The 19,688-nt window shown below is 36.1% G+C and overlaps 3 protein-coding genes across 9 annotated transcripts; 2 read left to right on the top strand and 1 right to left on the bottom strand.

The window, feature by feature from the left end:
- Nucleotides 1-3,285: 3,285 nt before the first annotated feature.
- LOC113317698 (probable polygalacturonase At1g80170) lies at nt 3,286-5,991 on the top strand. Its single transcript, XM_026565845.1, has 9 exons — nt 3,286-3,604; nt 3,684-3,812; nt 3,921-4,091; nt 4,204-4,224; nt 4,330-4,537; nt 4,672-4,753; nt 4,900-5,008; nt 5,099-5,215; nt 5,398-5,991. Exons 1-9 carry the CDS (start codon nt 3,347-3,349, stop codon nt 5,683-5,685), a joined length of 1,383 nt encoding a protein of 460 aa, XP_026421630.1. The 5' UTR covers nt 3,286-3,346; the 3' UTR covers nt 5,686-5,991.
- Nucleotides 4,138-8,777, bottom strand: LOC113317696 (protein FAR1-RELATED SEQUENCE 6-like). 2 transcript variants are annotated; one of them, XM_026565843.1, is made up of 5 exons: nt 8,676-8,777; nt 6,274-8,554; nt 5,560-5,617; nt 5,090-5,477; nt 4,138-4,520 (listed from the first exon to the last, which is right to left on the bottom strand). In XM_026565843.1, the coding sequence occupies exon 2, from the start codon at nt 8,550-8,552 to the stop codon at nt 6,618-6,620; it is 1,935 nt and encodes a 644-aa protein (XP_026421628.1). In that variant the 5' UTR covers nt 8,553-8,554; nt 8,676-8,777; the 3' UTR covers nt 4,138-4,520; nt 5,090-5,477; nt 5,560-5,617; nt 6,274-6,617. The 2 variants fall into 2 exon arrangements, with proteins under 2 accessions (XP_026421628.1, XP_026421629.1); XM_026565844.1 differs by lacking the exons at nt 5,090-5,477; nt 5,560-5,617 and having other exon boundaries at nt 4,166-4,520.
- Nucleotides 8,778-13,272: 4,495 nt separating this feature from the next.
- On the top strand, nt 13,273-19,408 carry LOC113317888. 6 transcript variants are annotated; one of them, XR_003344084.1, is made up of 6 exons: nt 13,273-14,219; nt 14,313-14,896; nt 15,176-15,335; nt 15,527-15,845; nt 18,325-18,820; nt 18,900-19,408. XR_003344084.1 is itself a non-coding variant. In XM_026566009.1 (3 exons), the coding sequence occupies exons 2-3, from the start codon at nt 18,713-18,715 to the stop codon at nt 19,356-19,358; spliced, it is 567 nt and encodes a 188-aa protein (XP_026421794.1). In that variant the 5' UTR covers nt 17,631-18,207; nt 18,325-18,712; the 3' UTR covers nt 19,359-19,408. The 6 variants fall into 6 exon arrangements, 1 of the variants encoding a protein (XP_026421794.1); XR_003344085.1 differs by having other exon boundaries at nt 14,796-14,896; XR_003344086.1 differs by having other exon boundaries at nt 13,273-13,669; nt 14,796-14,896.
- Nucleotides 19,409-19,688: the final 280 nt, after the last annotated feature.

Genomic DNA, 19,688 nt, shown 5'->3' on the forward strand with positions numbered 1-19,688 from the left:
TAGCAATTTTTTCCATTTCTTGAGGAGTGAGCCTTGCGGCCATTGCATGTCCTTCAAGATCTTCCGAACGAGGGTAGTTATGACGACCTACCACCTTATCCATAGCTAGAAATCATTTCTGCGTTAATTTGCTCTTGCTAAATACTAGCTTGAACGGGCATTTAATTTTCTTTGAGCATGTTGTGTTCTTCCTCGTCGTCTTTCCATTATACTCATAACCCTTCCTCTTGTGACTAACATCGGGATCTCCACTTTTCTCACAAACCATTTCAAAACGAGTTTGGCTTTCTTTTCCATTCAAAACTAAGACGCACTTGACTCTCTTAGCATGTTCTCTAGCCCAATTCTTCGCATCAATAGGTAAGTCAAATACCAACTCATTAGCATGGTGATGAGATGTATCTTCGAACAACGTATCAACCGGAGAAGGTTGATCATACATTGGTATAGGTTGGCATTCCATCTACAAGAAATGTAATAACATCAATTGGAATTACATTAGAGTTCGGTTACTTGTAAATTTTATCGCAATAACCGAACTCGAGGTTCGGTTCATAAAGCAAAGTTAACGTGTAACCGAACAAATAACAAATAAAAAGTTCGGTTACTTCCTATTTTATCTTGGTAACCGAATAACAACCGAACTTCAGATTTTTTGTTTGTTTGTTGAGTTCGGTTGTTTATGTTGTTGTTTCGAGTTTGCATAACAACCGAACTTAATACACTTAGTATACTCTTATATTATGTAAAGTTCGGTTAGCTAGGTCGTAAACATGCAGTTTATAAAACAACCGAAATTTGTACACTAAGTTAATTCTTATTTGTACGTAAGTTCGGTTAGTTATTGGTTAATTGGTTACGAACCAACCGAACTTTGTACACTAAGTTATATCTAATTTTTACGTAAAGTTCTGTTTGTTAATTTGTTATGAACCAACCGAACATAACACTGGAATCCTAGAAACTTTCATTAATGGAGAGTTCGGTAACCTGTGTGTTTGGAGAAAGTAACCGAACAACACTTTCAGATGAGTTCGATTACTTGCGTGTTTAGCTAAAGTAACCGAACTACACTTCCAGATGAGTTCGGTTACCTGTTCTTCACATAAGGTAACCGAACAAGCCCAAATCCACTTGAAGAATTTACATTTTTAGGAAATTTTTGACCAATTCAACGTACATTATCTAAGTTTGAGCATACCTGGACACCCAAATACTCTTCCTCCGGTTGTGGTTGAAAAAAATCCATCATATTCATCTTGAGATTGAGTTTGGGGAAGAATGGAATCACCATCTAAGAAATAACTCATATCCGGATCATTGTGAAGATTAACAAATACTCTAGGAGAGGATGGAGATGAAGAATCAGATGAGTTTTCATCACTTGAATACCCAAACTTAGTGAATTGGAAAAAAAAAATATTTCCCATGTTTTTCTCCTTCATCTTCTTTAACTTTACTCTCTCAATAATTCTACTCATCTAATAAAAAACCCATCTTTTAATTTAATCTCACTAATTATTTTTAACTAAATCATTTCACTAATCATAACCTAAAATTAATTATGAGGGTAGTTTAGGTATTAATATAAATATCAGATATGGGGTGACCTAGATTTACTTCTAATGTCTTTACCCAAAATAAAATCATGGTCCCAAAAAAACAGTGGTGCCCAAAAAATCGTTCTTCTTTTAACTCTGTGCTGATATGGGGAAAGAAGCCTCAATACGCACATTTGTAGCATTCTTGAATTTATCAAGTGAAGCCTAAAATCTTCAATTGGGAACGCGAATGCATTGCTATGTCCTGAAAGATGGCTTTGATCAAGGAAGTATTCATTTTCAATCTGCATTGATCGACATGTGGAAACTGTGGAAGATCGAGAACTCTGTATCAGTGTTTTATGATAATACAGAGATAACACTGGGCTGCTGCAACTCGCTGATGACTTTGCTGTTGCATTGTGGGATCACAAATATGTGACCGAGTTGTTTGGTTTGATGGTGGATGAAGGAGTTGGACTCGATAATGTGACTAAAAGCTTCATCTTTTCCGGAAATGTTTTACAGGCTGCAGTATGCGTCATTCCTTAAGTGATTAGATTTGGTTTCAAAACTGATCGGCAGTTTATTTGCAGAAACATTAACAGAAGTTGAGCCAGATAATCCAGCAGCTTATTTGCAGACTTCGATATTCTATTCTGAAACTGGGGATCCAGAGAATTCAATGAGAATGTGGGACATTAGTGCCAACTTTAAATTGAAATAGGAGTTTGGTTATACAGTTCGACAGAAATCATGGATGAGATATTGTACTCTTAACAAGTTTAACACCTATTGAAAACAAAATCTTTGTCTTGTAAGTAGTTGGACGCAACTCGTACAAGAAAATTAGAGAATATGGTGCTGGTGAGTTCTGCACTCAGATCATGGGTAAACCAATACGCCATTGACTGAATACTAAAGTGAGCCAAGGCCAACGGCAACGAGGTATGTATTTCTAGAGTATTACTTACTTAGGTAAAAAGTAATAGTCCCAGTTTTCTTAATACTGAATATGGATTCAAAGCAACTATGAATAAAGAGGGGCCGCAAATTCAAAGTATAGACAGATGGATGTTAGACTTGCCAACAAATGGCTTTTAAGGATATAATTCTTACTTAAATTTGGTGATGAAAAAGGAAAAAAAAATGAAATATTTGTTTCTTCCAAGTTCCAAGGATAGAAATAAATCCTTGAAAGTGAACTTAACCTAAACAAGCAAACATCATTAAACTGGGTCTATGTTAAACTTCTTAGCACAAGGTACAAACTAGCAAAAAGAAACGAGGACGTGATTGATATGTACAACCAGCATGGTCCAAAGGAAGGAAATGACAAAAGGGCTCTGCACCAGTAGTCGTCGTCACCTTTAATAGTAGTAATAAACTATTCATAATGTTTACTATTTTTAGTACTACACAACTGTAGAGTTCAACACAAGTCAATTATGCAATACCTGGTTTGGTGCTCATATATGTCCGGTGATGACCTAATACTGTAATGTAATTTCACTGTGAAGAAAAATAGTTGAGTCAAGTGGTAAGTTTCAAGTGCGCAAATGGAAGAGTAAAGCAAAAAACTACTCTAAAGATTTTTCCCTTGTACTTAAAGTCTAGTTATGTTGAAAATAAAAAAAGAAAACACACTTTCACATCTCCTTCTTCAAAGCCAAGCCATCTATGAAAGCCCTCTAAAAAATCATTCATTGTTTCACCATTAATCTTCCATATATAACATACAAACCCGTGTCTAGTTTTGAATTATAATAATCCATCACCAAAGAAACATAAACAACTTTAAAAACATGGAGAGAGTATTCTTAATCTTTTCCTTTCTTATACTGTTCATTGGAGCTCATGTAGTAGTTGCAGAAGAGGTCAGACCTGACAATTCAGTGATTTTCGAAGATGAGTTTATAGGAAACCTTGATATTGATCTTGAAGATGATATTGAAGGAGATTTTCTGGAGATGCCAGGATGGGAAAGCCGAGGTGGTGGTAAGGTTCTTGTGAATGTAGATAGTTTTGGTGCAGTTGGAGATGGAATCTCTGATGATACTCAGGTGAAAAAAAAAATTGCTTCCACATCCCTATTAGTTTGTTGCTTCCTGTCTCGTTTGACCGAAACTTTTGTATGAGCAGGCCTTTGTCAGTGCATGGGAGAAAGTATGTTCTACACAAAAATCAGTTTTACTAGTGCCTGAACGAAAGATCTATCTTGTGAATGCTACCAGATTTAAGGGACCATGTGCTGATAAATTAATTGTTCGGGTAATAACATTTCTTAATCGTGTGCAGAAGTCTACTATTTACATAAAAATGATTTATATTGTAGACAAAAAAGAAAAAAGCTTATTATAACATTCAATGATTGTGCAGATAGATGGAACAATTGTAGCACCAGATGAGCCAAATAACTGGGATAAACAGAACCCCAGGATCTGGCTTAATTTCTCCAAACTTAAGAGAATAAGTTTTCAAGGTAAGGGTGTTATTGATGGCTCAGGTCAAAAGTGGTGGGATTCATCTTGCAAACGAAACACGACAAATGTGAGTTCAAATATTTTTTATCTATTTTTCGCTCAGACGCATCCAGAAGTAAATATTATATAAACTCATTTGCATTGCTCTAACATACCATTTATTTTTCTATTTTTCACAGCCGTGCAGAGAAGCACCATCGGTAAGAAACAGTTGGACATGTTTATTGGAGTTTTTTATAAAAAAAAAAAGAACACAGTACTATTTGCAATACTATAAGTAACATAATAAAAACGAATGGATGTAGGCACTGACAATCGACACTAGCTCGGCAGTGAATGTGAAGGGTCTTACCATACAGAACGGCCAACAAATGAATTTTGTCATCTCTCACTGTGACAACGTGCGTATAACCAATGTCAAAGTCTCTGCACCAGGAACCAGCCCAAACACCGACGGTATCCATATCACTAAATCGACCAATGTTGGGGTGCTGAACTGCAAAATCGGAACAGGTTAGTTGGTAGCATAGCTAAGTCCATGCTCACAGGATATTGTTCATAAAACTGAGGTTAACTAACATAATCTTATAATCAATAGCATTCACTTTTACAGAGTTTTAAATATCATTGCTATGTTGTGCTTTTAGGGGATGATTGTATCTCCATAGTTAATGGAAGTACAGGAATCAAGATGAAGAATATTTACTGTGGCCCCGGCCACGGAATCAGGTATCTATATATACTCCTCTTAAGCGAGAATTAACGCAAACAAATATCAAATTCTAAACATAAAAATCATACCCATTGCACGAAGATACCCAAATGCTAAGAAAAGAGAAACATGAATTTGAAAGTTGTTTCTATTTCAATGCTAGCATAGGGAGCCTCGGAAAAGACAACAGCACAGGCGTAGTCTCAGGCGTGGTTGTGAACACAGCATTTCTTAAGGGAACAACGAATGGACTCAGGATTAAAACCTGGCAGGTAAGTCTTAAATCCTACCCAATTCCAAGTGCAGGGCACTCAGAAGGATATGCATGATTTAATGAGAAGTGTCGTGGTTACCTGGAACAGGGTGGGTCTGGGTTCGTTCGTGCAGTACGTTATGAGAACGTGAGGATGGAGGACGTTGCCAACCCTATCATCATTGACCAGTTCTACTGCGATTCGCCCAAGAGTTGCAAAAATCAGGTGAGGTATCTACTAAGTAAGATGTTGCATTCTGCGCATCTCTTTCTTGACCATATCAAACCCATATACTAGCCTATCGAACACATAGCTCTCATTGATCATAATTGTTTACTCGCATTGCTATTGACTATACAAGTTCGGAGGAAAAAAATTAACTCTTGATCTTGATTTTGCAATGTTAGACGTCAGCTGTGGAAATTAGCCAAATCGTATACCGAAACATCTCAGGAACATCAAAGACGGCAAAGGCGATGAAATTTGCCTGCAGCGACACAGTACCTTGTAAAAACATTGTCCTAAACAACGTAAACCTTGAAAGAGAAGATGGAACAGCAGAGACTTACTGTAATTCTGCGATGGGCTTCCACTATGGGATGGTCCGACCTTCCGCTGACTGCCTGGCTGATAAGATACTAGAAACTTCACTCATAAAGTCTTATGATAAAGATCCCATACACACTGAACTCTGATCTATCTCTCCTACAGGAACTTTAATGATATCCTTTTATCGATAGGTTCCTAAACAAGATAAGTATTGTAACCTTCTCTTTTTTTGACAAGTATTGTAACTGATATTTGGGTGGAAAAGGTCCAGTGGATAAGGTTCTCCCCAAGACAAGTTTTAAGTAAATACAGAGTTCATATAGTTATATATAGATGTTATACTTCACGACATGTAGTGAAATAGAAGCAAATATAAGATTCGTATTACCTAAGAACATTATAGTGTAATGAGATTACATGATATTTTTGCTACTCATTTTTTCCTTTTCCTAGACATTTTTGGAGAAGTGTTTTGAGAAATGAAGTCTCACTTAAACTGCATGTTACCACCGTAATATACGAACTTCATATTAAGACTATACACAGCAGCAGTCAACAACTATGGATAACTAAAGTCCTGGTCATAACTAAGATTTTGTATTTCCCAAGCAATTAAGACCTAAAGAAATAGACGAATAATAGCCAACCAAAGATATGAAACATCTTCTGCGGGTAAAGTAAAAAAGATAAAACTATGGTGCTGTAAAAAATGAAAAGTAGTCGTCAAAACCTACCTTAATAGTAACTTCCACCATTTCCCACATGTGATGGTGAGGATTGAATTCGGAAGGAAAAGAAATTCAAGGGCCTCCACAGTAAACTGACGGCAAACTGCATATCATTTTGAAGATCTACTAACATGTCAGTCGATGCTTAAATCCTTCTTTGCCTCTTAGTTATATATATATATATATATATATATATATATACCGCTGAAACTTAGCTCTTGATTAGTCTCGGACCTTACTTGGACCATCTAATACCTTTCAAAAGCTTGTGCAGGACTTCCAATTGCTACTGCTCTTGTTATTGACACATGGCAGCACTGAAGATAATTTGTTGAACTTGCTCCTAAGATTCATTTCTGAGCTGGGTTACTTTCACAACTTAATCTTTTTGTAGCCAGTGTCGTTTTCTGATTGTTTATCCACTCCAAAACATGTCTACAACTTTCTCTGTCCCCAGCTACCCAGTGTGCAAGCTTTGCAAATGCGAGACATAACTCATCATACTGCAGCTGTTCAGGAGTGGCAGACCAACTGTCATTAATTTTGACCCTTGTGTAATATCTCCTGACATCTTTCCTCCATCTGCTTAATATGTAACTGTCTGGAAGCAACATAATATCATTGCGGATTAATACATATATTGCATGTCTGCATAGTATCCCTCCAAATTGAAACATGAGACAACTGCAATTAACTTCACAGTCATTCCTCTGAAATGAGATCGTAAACATCATTCTCTTTTTAGCTTCTCCAATCACAATGTCCTCTCGTATGTGATACTCCGAGACCATGGAACCTTCTTGAATGGATATTACATCACAATACATCTTTCCTGTCAACTCTTTCTGAAATTCTTTAAATTTTGAGATGGTGTAAACCCTTTGCACTTGCTTCTCCATTTCGTAAGTAGTTATACAAGGCACTGTTTTAGCAAATGACCTAAAATCTAGCTGACTCTCTTTTTCCACTTCACTCTTCAGTGCCTTATCATACTGTTCCACAAAAAATTTCTTCAAAGTTGTTTTTGAATTGACAAATCCATCAAAGAACAAATTTATACTATCATCACGCTTAGTGGCCGAAATCCCTGCCCAAAAGTTGGATTTTACAAAACATGGTACCCAACGATCCCTCCCATTGTATAATCCAGTCAACCATTCATCATGACGCAATCCATGCTTTTCAACCAGCTCATTCCAACTTTGTTCAAATTCTGTTGGGCTTTGTGTATCATATACCACTTCTTGCAAAGAAGAACTGATAGAATCATAAAGTTCGCCTAATATTTCAGGCATCTTTTTCATTACACGATACAAACACCACCGATGCCTAATAGTAGGGAAAACGACCTCAACTGCAATTTTTATGGCTGTGTCTTGGTCAGTTATTATTCCTTTAGGAGCACAGTTGGACATACATTCCATCCAGGTCCTAAATAACCACACGTAAGTCCCGGTATCATCAGATGAAACCAACCCGCATCCAAACAAAGTTAGGTTGCCATGATGATTAACCCCAACAAGGGATGTCAACTGAATATTATACTTGTTTGCCAAAAATGAGGTGTCAAGATAGACTACCTCACCAAATTCCTTGTAAGCTTCTCTACTCCTTCCATCTGCCCAAAACACATTCCTCAGCCGACCATCTTCATCCAAATCCATACTATAGAAAAAATCTTTGCTTCGTGTTTGCATCTTCATAAAAAACTCTTGCATCGCAAATGCATCTCCTTCCCCAAGTTGTAAACGAGTCATAGTCCCACTACATCTCCTACACTCTCTTTCCACGTTCAAAACATTCTCATTTACACCTCTATCACTCCCCCCTTCTGGATTCATTTTATTATTTTTCCCAAACTGCCAATTACATCGAAAATACGCAGCTTGACTAGGACATAACCCATGATTATGTTCAAGATTAACAGTATTAATCCGCCATTTATTTTCTCCACATAAACTTGCCGTCAACTTCACCTTACATCCAACTTGAGACGTCGGTGGTTTCACTAAATTGTTTGATGAACTCTCTCCTTTTCCTGCTCGTCCACACGTAAATGTCACGTATCTAAGTATGCCATCTATACTCTTCTTTGTTGTTCGTTTCTTTACTGGAAATCCCATATGGTATCCATAGCTTCTAAAGAATTCATAAATCTCATCAACACTATTAAACATCGTTCCCACCTTTGGCTCAATAATTTCACTTTCCCTTTTCTCGTCAATTACAACTTCAGCATCACCAACAACTCCTGTTGTCTCCTTATTTGAGGTTTCCTCATCCATTTCTGTGCATAATTCAAAACATAAACGGAAAAATGAACAAGAAACCCTAGAAATTATGACTAACTAGAGCTGTACAGAAAATCCGATATCAAAAAAATGTGTGTGAGAGAGAGAAAACTTTACCTGTATCAACTGATTTTCACCTGTGAGAGTCGATCTTAGCCGTGTGCCCTAGCAAGTGTTTGTTTTCTTTTCCCTTCCTTCGGTTTAAATGTCATACTGTATGAACATTTTCATCCAGAGGACTGCCAATAAGTCCGGTTCCTCCCGGAAATCGGGTCTGGTTTTTAACGGTTTCAGATCCGGATCCTAATTCGCTAGCCTAATTGAAAATGCGTATATGGGTATACAAGTTATCAGGGATATTGTTAACTTTTGTTTATCTAGAAAATAAAAACCAATCATTAGGATCGTATTAACTAAATTTTCTCGTTAAGTGGGATTTATGTTCCACTAATACCCTTATGTTGTTTCATCAAAACAAGATAAGTCAATACAATGACAACAAACTCTCTAACTTGTTTTCCTTCAACTTTTGTTTTCATTTTCTTCTTCTTTTTTCATGTCTATTACTTCTCCATCTTTGTTATAATGTATAATCCTTTCGGTCTTTTTATTACTAACAATTCAGTTAGATCTATTAATATAAAACTTCCGCTGATGAGACAAAAATATATAAAGGAAGTAGATTTTTCTTTTTTAATCGATCAAGGAAGTAGATTTTTCTTCAAAAATCAAATTGGATAGCCATCAAGATCCGCTTTCAATAGAGTCCCAGACCATATCCAACACAAACAGAGATCTTAATTTGTTGTTGATGCTGTTAGTGTTGATACAGTTGTGGTAAAGCATCCCTCTTCATTGAATTTTGGGAATTTTGATAAAGTACCCCCGTTTTTTTACATCCATAAAATTAATGCCCCCGTTTTTTTCAAACTTTCTAAAATGCCCTTACCGTTTACTTTCACCCCTTGGTCCCGCATAATAGAGTCAACCGTCGTTTACCTAGTCAAAAACTGGGTCAAATTACTTAACTATCATATTAAACTCAAACGCCCTATTATACTCCAGCTTCTCCACCGTTCCTTCACTCTTCTCCATCTTTCTCACTGTTTCCTTCCTTTTCTTATCTCATCTCCTTCACTCGGACAATAACAACGACAACAACTCGTCTTCTCAATTACTCCAACTCAAAAAAGACTCCTTTTTTCTAAACGTGAGTTAGGGTTTGCATGATGTTAAGAGTAAAGTTAGGGTTTGATTCTGCTAGTGGATCTTCATCTGTTGGTAATGAATGATTTGGTTTCGGTGATTGTGAAAAAAATTGAAAGGGTTTGGTGAAGTCCATTTCGAGTCTGCTAATGATGAGTTAGGGTTTGACGAATCAATTTTGAAGACTATAACAGAACATAAGCGACGGGTTTGCAATGTAAACAACAATAAAGAAGGAATATGGTAAAGGATTCGAGAAATTGTGGAGTCCACAACAACAAGAAGAAAACTAAATCATGAAGTGGGTAGTTGACTTTATATATGAATTGATGCTTCTTCATTTTCTATTGATTCAATTTGGGAATTTCTTGAATTAGGTTCTGATGTTCTTCATGAGATTTGGTATTTTGATTTGAGTAAAGCAGGAATTAATGGGGTTGTGATGATTGTGTTGATGTTGGATGAAATTGGAGCAATTGATGATGATTTAGGGTTCTTAAAAACACAATTCGGGTGGATTTCAGATTCCAGTGTTGAATTGATGAGGTTTGAGGAGCTAGTCATGGAACTGGCAGATTCATCAAGGGCGAGTTCTTCTGAAGCCAACAAGGGGAAGAGACGTAAGTGGTTAAAGTGGGTGGATTTTGGGTGAAATTTGTGAATGGGAAACGAGCATAAGTTGGGGATCTTATGTTGATATGGGATATACTTGAAGCCATGAAATTCACTCGATTAAGAGGAGGATGCGAAGTCGTTTCAGCTGTGAAGAAGAAGAAAGATAGAGCGAATCTGTTGGTATTTTGGACCAGACAAAGGGAAGAATTTGAGCTATTGATGCCGCGTATTCTGTTGGGTGTTTGGGTTAATCAGCAGGTCGAGTTTGTGTGGTGGTTGTAGCCCAAGTTTACAGGCTGAATTGGGTTCAAAATGATGTATTTGATGGAGTTTCAAGACTGAAACTTAGTTGAATTAATAATGTTGATGATAATGAAAACTGTGTTTGATTAAATGATTATGGGTTGTGAATGAATGTAAAATTGCAGGTTAAAGCGGCTCATACAAGTTTTGTGGTTGTTTGCCTGGTGGATTGTTTTACATAGTTTGAGCTGGATTTGTTGATGGCATAATTTGATGAGATTGAAGGAATTGGAGCTAGAAAACAGGAAAGATGATAATGGTGTTGTTGTGGATAAGATGGTGGTTGATATCCACAGAAGATGTTGAGAAAAGGGTTCGAACCATGAAGTTGATGTTGTTGTTGTTCTGGTGAGTGCAGGTGGCCTGAGATGATATTGCAGGCGGCTGTTTAGATGTATGCTTAGGTTACATGAGGTGGATATACTGTAGAGAGGTATGACATGAGGTAGAGGAGAAATGGGTTGTTGCCGGAAATTGGTTGTGGTGCTAGCTGTTTCATGAAGTTGTAATGTCTATAAGAGACTGGCAAGGGAAGTAGATGAATACTAGGTTGTGCGTATGTTGTTGTTGCTTCTTGAAGTGTTAGCTGGACTAAATGGGTTTGTGATGCAGTGAGAGTAACAAGATGGCTTTGAATACAAAAAGTTACATCAAAAGAAGTTAATGGATGAATTGTGTGTTGAGAGGATGCAATTGCATGTAGTATCCAGTGGTGGTGTGTAAATGAGCAGTTGTTGGTGGTAGTCAGGTTATGCTTTGCAGTACATGGAGTATAAGATGGCTTTGAATACAAGAAGTTACAGCAAGAGAAGTTAATGTTGCAGCTGGATGTTGAGATGAGTTTCGGCAGTTGGTAAGAAAAGACGAAGTTAAAGCCATCAACAATGGTAAGAGCTAGAAGTTGCAGGTGAATGGATGTGGTGGACTGGTTTGTACTGTAGAGCATGGTGTTGGTGTTGCAGGCAACAAGAAGAAGTAGAGTTGATTTGGAGCAGCAGAAGGAGCCATTATGGCTGGGACTAGACTCGACTCAGCGTTTCATATCGGTGATTCAAGAAAATCCAACTCTACTCAGGAGGAAGGGTTTTCTGGACATTTTGACCCTGCCACCTAAGGGTTAACAGCTGCTAACTGCCGTTAACCGTTTTTTGAATAAAAACGGTCAAGGCAAGGGTACTTTAACAAATTTCAAAAAAACGGGGGCATTTTTTTAGTGTAAAGTGAAAAGTAGGGGTACTTTATCAAAAAGCCCTTAAATTTTCTTGTATCTTATTGACGGGAGCTAAATTGGGATTCTATACAAGTAAAGGTTGTTAGGATTTTGTATCAAGCGGATTCATATTTGGTCAGTTGGATTAGAGATTAGATAATTTGATCTAACTAGGATAGATCATGCTTCAAAACAGAAGATCAATCGGACAATTTAATTATAAGAATTTTTGTTTATCATTTAGAAGAGCTGGGCCTCTATTATAAAATGATATTTTTTATACGCTTCGAAGGGTACTGACGGAAATATTGAAATATTTACTGTTATATGTTTACATCAAACTAATAGCAACATTTTTCCTCTTTCCTCTCTTTTCCCATTCTCTCTAAGGGGCAAAAAAAACTAGTCTCCATTAACATCTTGCTCAGACTTGGTCCTTTTTGGACCAGATCTGAGCAAGAGTTCTTCTCTTTTTAAGTTTTAGTAGGTAGATTTTGAATAAAACTAATTGTTCAATTAGTTTTTATGTCTTTTGACATATTTATTCGCTATTTGGAGCGAATTTTCTTCGCCATTTGGGGCGATTTTCTCTTCGCTTTGAGGGAGATTTATTCAAATCTTGATCGTTGGTTCATGGCTTGTTATTCTCGATTCAAAAACATCGATGTTTCAACTCGGCAATGCTTTGGATCCATATTCAATCAAAGGGATTTAAGGCATCCAGGTATGTTTGGATCTACAAGATTATGGGAAAATCACTCCTTTCTTTTAGGAGCATCTCTTATTGAAGAAAAAGAAAATCAGATTGAATGGTCGGAATTGATTCCGAATTATACCATCATTCTTCCCTATTACATACATAGAAACTGGATATCGGTGCGGTTTATGGCTCTTTTTCTTCGCGATTTACTTGTAATTGATATCTTTATTTGTATTATGGTTTTGAATATCTTTTATTTTGATGTTTTTGTTATTCTTGTAAGCGATCATGTAATCATGATTTTGATATGAATAAATTGAAATTGTTGATTGACCAAAAAAAATAGCAACATTTCCAATGCAAATTTATAAAATTAATGCTTATTTATAATTGTTTACTATTCCCTAACATGTATACATGGAAACAAGTTAACAAGAGCCTTAAAAAACAAGTAAATTTTCTTTTAAAAGTTATTTATCATCTTTATTTTGGTTTAAATGTTTTCTCACAATTGTGGATGGACATTTTACACCGATCGACAACTCATGTTTCCAAGAAAGTAGAAAAGATAAATCGTGGCTGAGAATGCACCCTTTTTTTAAGCTCTCATCCAACGTTGTCATATCCTTAGCCCATAATCAGAATTCACTTTGCCTTCTTCTGCTCCGGCTGTTCATCCATAACGGAAGAAAATAAACACCGCCATTATTTCACCAATCAATTTATTTTATTTAAGCCTGACTAATTAATTGTTCATGCATTATGGAAAAAAATATTACCCATCACAACGCCATTATCTTTGCTTGCAAATCCCTTCAATGTTCAGCTATATAAACCTAAAAAGAAAAAAAATAAAATTATCCTGGGAAGGCTCTCAATGCGTATTGTATTTGGAATTTTCCCAAGAAAAGTCTTCTGATTTTGATTTTTATGTTGATATTTTTGTTAGTTTTATTTGGTGCTTTACCATAAAATATTCTCCGATTCTGATTTTATTTTATTTCTTTGCATCTTTTTTTTGGTGCACGATATATTTGGAGACAAAGCAGCCTATTAAGTAACGTCGATTGAATTGCGGTATGATTTGAATCTTTTTGTGATAAAATAGGTTAAGATGTAAGATGTATGAAGACATTGATGAACTTTTGATTTCAAATTGATTTTCAATTTCGTTGATATGGCATTTCTCTCACTCACATGAACTATGAGAAATTGGATTAACTCAATTCAATAGCTGAAATACATATGAGATTTCGACGTAGAAGTGGATGCAATCGAAATGATTCCTTCGTTTTAGGTCTGATTAACTTCTGCAATCCAAACCTATTTTGGCTTTGATTCACTTCTCTTACAAAGGCACTTCCTTTCTTTTTTCTTTTTGTTTTTTTATGTAACTTGAACATTTCAAAGCTATGATTAAGTTTTCTTATTTCAATTTTGTAGACACGGTTAGGGATTCAATTTATTTATTTTTTAAATTACTTTTTACCTTGATTGTGTTAGATAGAAATCTTGATGAGAAGTGGTATTGCCAGTAAATCCTTCATTTAATTTTGTTGATTGGATAACCCTATAATGTGTTGTTTTGTGCTACTCCCATCTAGGGCTTCTATGCAACAATTATGAGGTATAATCTTGGTTTCTATCATTGTCATTTTATGTCTGTAATTTCTTTATTGGTTCAATACATTAATAGAAAGTGTCTACTTTAATTTTGCAGGAATTTTCTTGCTCACCATTTGATATGCTTTAGTTAGTTTACTGAGATATGAGTTTATAGACTCGCCTTGAAAATTGCTTAATAGATTGAAAAGTTCGTTTGGTTAATAAACTAAATTTGAGTTTGTTCTTTCTCATCTTTTGAACCGCAAAGTTGTTTTGGTTTGTTAATTTCACTAACTAAAACTACCTCTAATAAAAGTCGAAAGAGGGTGGCAAAGATATTGTTATCATTGTTCCAAAGATTCTGATTTTGAGTTTATTTTGTGTTCAATCCAAATGTGACTTTCTTTCTTGGTATTGTATTCTCATAATGAGAAAATTTTAGTTTATTCATAACAAAGGTTATTGTAATTAACTTAGTGATATTTGAAACAATTTGAGCTCTTCCTTCCATCGATCGCGCACTGAATTTATGGTTATTTTTGGCGTAAAATATAACATATCTCATTCTTCAGGATACTCATGGTTTTTTTTTTTGTAGAACTCGTACACCATGCTTTACTCCATTTGTAGCTACATGCTTAATTTCCGCTAGGTTCATTAACCCATTTTCATTTTGTTGATCAACAAAAAATATGGAAGGTACACTTACATTATTGCTTCTCTAAAACTTTGCTCATGTATGTAAAACAGTTCATTATGGCTTCTCTGAAACTTTGCTCATATATGCAAAACGGTTCAATTTTTGACTACTATTAGGCAATTCTACTAATTTATATAAATTACAATTGGAGTCTAAACTCCAATTGATTTTTGAACTGAAGAGCCTTATTTCCCAAATCTAAACATGTTTAGCATCTAAACGTCTAAAATCAAAACTTTGTAAATTCATGGTCAAAATATTCTTTGTTTGTCTTTTAGGTCGAGGCACTTGATTTGGACAAGACAATGGGCTTGATACTATAAAAGAAACTGCCATGGACTAAAGACTTGAGGATATAAAGGCACTTCGTAGTCATTATAATTTGAAGTCGCTGGCATGCTTGATGGGAAGGTCTTCCATCTGACTGGAGGTGAGAAGGTAAATTTCCAAGGCGAGCCTAGAGTAATTGTTCAATGAAATTATATCTATGATTGTCCAATGAATGAGTAGTTGGATCTCAAGCATCACGTGTTCCGTGTAATTTTGAATACTGTGTGGTTTGAATGGACGAAAATATAATACAGAACCTAAGTTTTTTACTTGGATGTTTTCTTCTTTTTCTTTTGCAGGATCTGCATTGCACACTGCATGTTGAGCTTTTGTGCTCCTGTGATGCAAGATATTTTGATTTTGCAGGATGGCTGATAAAGTATAGTTGGTGGATGTATAATTATATGGATTTGTTTTTTTAAGGTTTCTAAGTTCTGCTTCGACCTGATGAAACACGAGCATGCAATACATAAATAAGGATATCCCATCCAAGAAGATAAAAGTTTGGGTTGATTTTTTCCCCGAAAGCTATGTCTATTTTGGGCACATATCTTTCTGAAATGGTACCAAGGAAACGAAGTGAAGATATTAATACTACTGAACGTGGTGCTATCACAGGTACATAACTGATTACCTCAACGAGTTTAATCTCTATGTATGTCTGCTATGAAAATACTAATTGCTTGCTTGCATGTTATATACTGAAACATTTTTAATGTACCACGTAATTGCCTTGAATCCTTAAATGCTACTCCAGTGGTAAAACTAAAAAAAAAATACCTTGGGGACATGTTGTGATATCTTTTTGCAAAAAAATTACACATGGTATAGGTTAATTGTTGCTTTGGAGGACATGTCACATTGTCAATTCCAACATTTAAGAATCATTATGTTGAGAATATGCTAGAGAAAGTTGCGGCTAAATTCACACTCCTGGATTTTCATAACCATGTCTAAAGTTGCGGCTACTACATCAACGAATCATACAAGTAAGATGTGATGTGTTTAATAAAACTTGTTCTACCAAGAAACCGCAACGCAACATTTAAGCTTAAACATTTCACGATGATCATGTGCAACGATCTCTAGAAGATCGAGGGAAAAAAAATTCATAAAAACTATGTCCAACCAAAGAAAGATTACAAAGAAAATCTATTTTTTGCTGCCTTCCAGGTATCATTTAATAAAGCAGAGAGATGATGTGTGAATCATATTGTACAAAATTAATAATATGGTAAGAAAGAAACTTATTTTCATTGCCTCCAACAAAAGAAACTGTGTGACTTACAAAAAATAAACCTTAAGTAACTAACTCAAACTGCATTATTTAAGACATGAATGAGGCTAATGCAACTGAAATTAAAAAGATCTTAGTCATTACCTTCCACAAAGAAAAGAACTAAAACCAAAATAACTCATATGTATACCACATACATAATTTATAGGACATAAATTGACATTGGCATATAGGTGACTTCACACATGAGTTTAATCACTATCATCTTCTTATGATTATTTGACACTGAAATCCCCTAAATCAAAAAATCACAAAATCATTAAAAAAAATGCCAATATGAGACCGAAATTTATAGCTAACGAAACCGAAAGTAATGGCGAATACATCGCTATACTACATTGAATTCAAGGGTAATTTGCTTTTTCAGTTTATTTAAGTTCGTTTGATCAGTTCTTTTCTTTATCATAGATCTGAAAATTATTGATCATAGCGAGATCCTTGAAGCTAATGCAACTGAAATTTCGTTGACAATATCCTGTTTTGGAAAAGCAGTGGCAAAAGATGATGCAAATTCTTCAATGGCTAGCCTCATTCATGTCTTATATAATGCCTCCAACAAAAGAAACTGTGTGACTTACAAAAAAAAAAAACTTAAGTAAGAACGCGCGATTGGGGGATATGAATTATTTCCCTCAACCAAAGGTGTCTGCTAAAGGGTGTTTTTTGGGGCGACAATACTAAAATACCCTTTGATTAATTAAAAAACATTATGAAAATACTGTTATACCCTCCCCATAAAATAAAAACTTAAAACTAAAAATCAAAATACCAAATCAGTATCCCTCATTCAGTTCCGGCACACTCTAGGTTAGGGTTTCGAAGAAAAAAAAAGTTCATCTTCTTCATCGACGATTAATCGTTAACTCAAAAATTTCTTCGTCGATTAACCTACCCAAATCCATAAGAATGCCTCCACGAAAGAAATCAGATGCCCAATTGAAATCAAAATCGATTGATCAACAAAAACAAGAAAAAAGGATTGCTTTGATTGCTCAAGAGAAAGAACACGAAGAACAAGAGGCTTCGGACGATCAACTTCTCGTAAACATGGCTTCTGTGAGAAGGTAAGTGATTTAGAACTGTTTAATTAGTGTTTCAATCGATTTGTAGCTATGAGTTTAGGTCAAAATCGCAAACCCTAACTGAAACAGTTGAGTTTCAGTAGCTTCCGGCATTCAATTTAGTATGAATACCACACCGGAACAGTGTAACGGCATTCGATTTAGGATGAAGACAACACTGGCACTGTGTTCCGGCATTCGATTTAGGTTGAAGACCACACATGAACTTAGTTACGGCATTCGAATTAGGATGAAGACCACACCGGAACCTTTTTACAGCATTGAAATTAGGTTGAATACCATGCTGGTATTCAGTCACGGCATTAATTTGAATTTTTTTCGGATACGCCGGCAGTGAGCTTTTCATAAACAGAGAACCCCTAGGATTTTGTTATGGGTACCGGCATATATTTTAGGTTAGATTTTATGTTCGTATCCTGTTACGGCATGAGTTTGAATTTTACATATGTGCCTGCAATGATGTTTTAGTATCCAGGAACTTCCAAGAAATTGCCGGCATCCTCGACAATTATTTGCCAATGCCGGTATTGGTTCCCGGCATATAATGGTTTGAATTTACTATGCCGTGTTTTGGTCACGGCATGGTCGATACTTTGTTAAGGTATGTCGGTAGTGTGGTTTTATGCCGTTATGTAGTGTATCTATGCCGGTATTAGAAATGAAAGTTAGTTGTTTTATATTTATTTAGTGCTTCTTTTGAAATCTTCTTTTGAAATAGGGCTAAAGCAAAGGAAGCTAACAAACGAAAAACTAAAGATGCTTGCATTGAGAAAAGAAGGAAGGACGGTCTTGGTACTCCTGAGTTTCTGCCTCCTAGAGGGAAAGACCAAGGTCGCAAAATCCGTTTGGGGGCTGATACAAGAGGTGAAGTTTGGGAGAGTGGTCGTGACCGTAGTAAACTCGTAATCCGTGAACCTACCGAAGCAGTTGAGGAGGAAGATGAGCAAGATGAAGAGGAAAGTTAGGAGGAAGATAATGAGATTAAACCAAGTCAATTAGCAACCCAAATCCAAGCAGTAGTGGAACAAGGTGGGCCAAATCAACAACCGACACAAGGCAAGGGCAAAGTAAAATTTAAAGGTTCGCACCTTCCTCGTATTGATGACATGATACCCGACCTTGATCGTGGTAGAATTTGGGGTGCAGCTTCTTATGATCCGGGGTATCTATTTGGCTACAAGGACTCGTGGGCTCGTACTATATATCAGACCTATGTAAGAATTTCTATCTCGTGCATATGTATTGTTTTGTATTTATGCAAAATCTGTTAATCGTATTATCTCCTAATTGTAGGATCATAAGAAGGCTTTGCGTTTTTGCCGAAACCAAGCCGCATCTCATTGGAATTTGTCTGCGGAATATGAAGAGGTCCAAACATTAGTAAAGAATTCTGGTCTATATCCTTTGGTTGAAAATTATGTGAAGCCAGATATTGTGACAGTCAATTACTTCGTCGAAACGTATCATGGTGAATCAGATACCATGCACTTCCCGTTTGGCGAGATGACCTTGATCCCTGATGATGCTCAGAACATTCTAGGCTTGAGTGTTACCGGCAAATCAATTGCAGAAGGATATCATTGTCCGGAGATAGAATGGTTGAAGTTGCACGCTCTTACTGACAAGCTATTTGGTTGGGACTACAAAACTTCCGTGGAAAGCTTCTATGCACCTAAGACTAGTAGGACAAAGACCATCAAGCTGACGCTGCTTAAGAAGAAGTTTGAAAACACGGCGCAGAGAAAAGACTAGGATGGATGGGACCCCGCACAGATTCGTTATACAGCCGCTGCGTACCTGTTATTCATCTTGGGAACTAGGTTATTCCCTGACACTAGTGGCAACAGGGTTAGTGCAAACTACCTTCAATACTTGGATCTGTTGGAAGACGTCTATAACTATTCTTGGGGCACCGTGCTAATGGCACATTTGATGACGGAGATGAGAAGGGCCTCTAAGGCGGTTACAAACCAATTTGTCGGGAATTTCACTCTACTCCAAGTAATTTTGTTTTTAAACTTATGTTCTTATTTATATTTTTCTCATGTACCCTTATCATGAACTTAGAAACAAAATTTACTG

Source organism: Papaver somniferum, chromosome 10, assembly GCF_003573695.1.
Source record: "Papaver somniferum cultivar HN1 chromosome 10, ASM357369v1, whole genome shotgun sequence".
Classification (NCBI taxonomy): domain Eukaryota; kingdom Viridiplantae; phylum Streptophyta; class Magnoliopsida; order Ranunculales; family Papaveraceae; genus Papaver; species Papaver somniferum.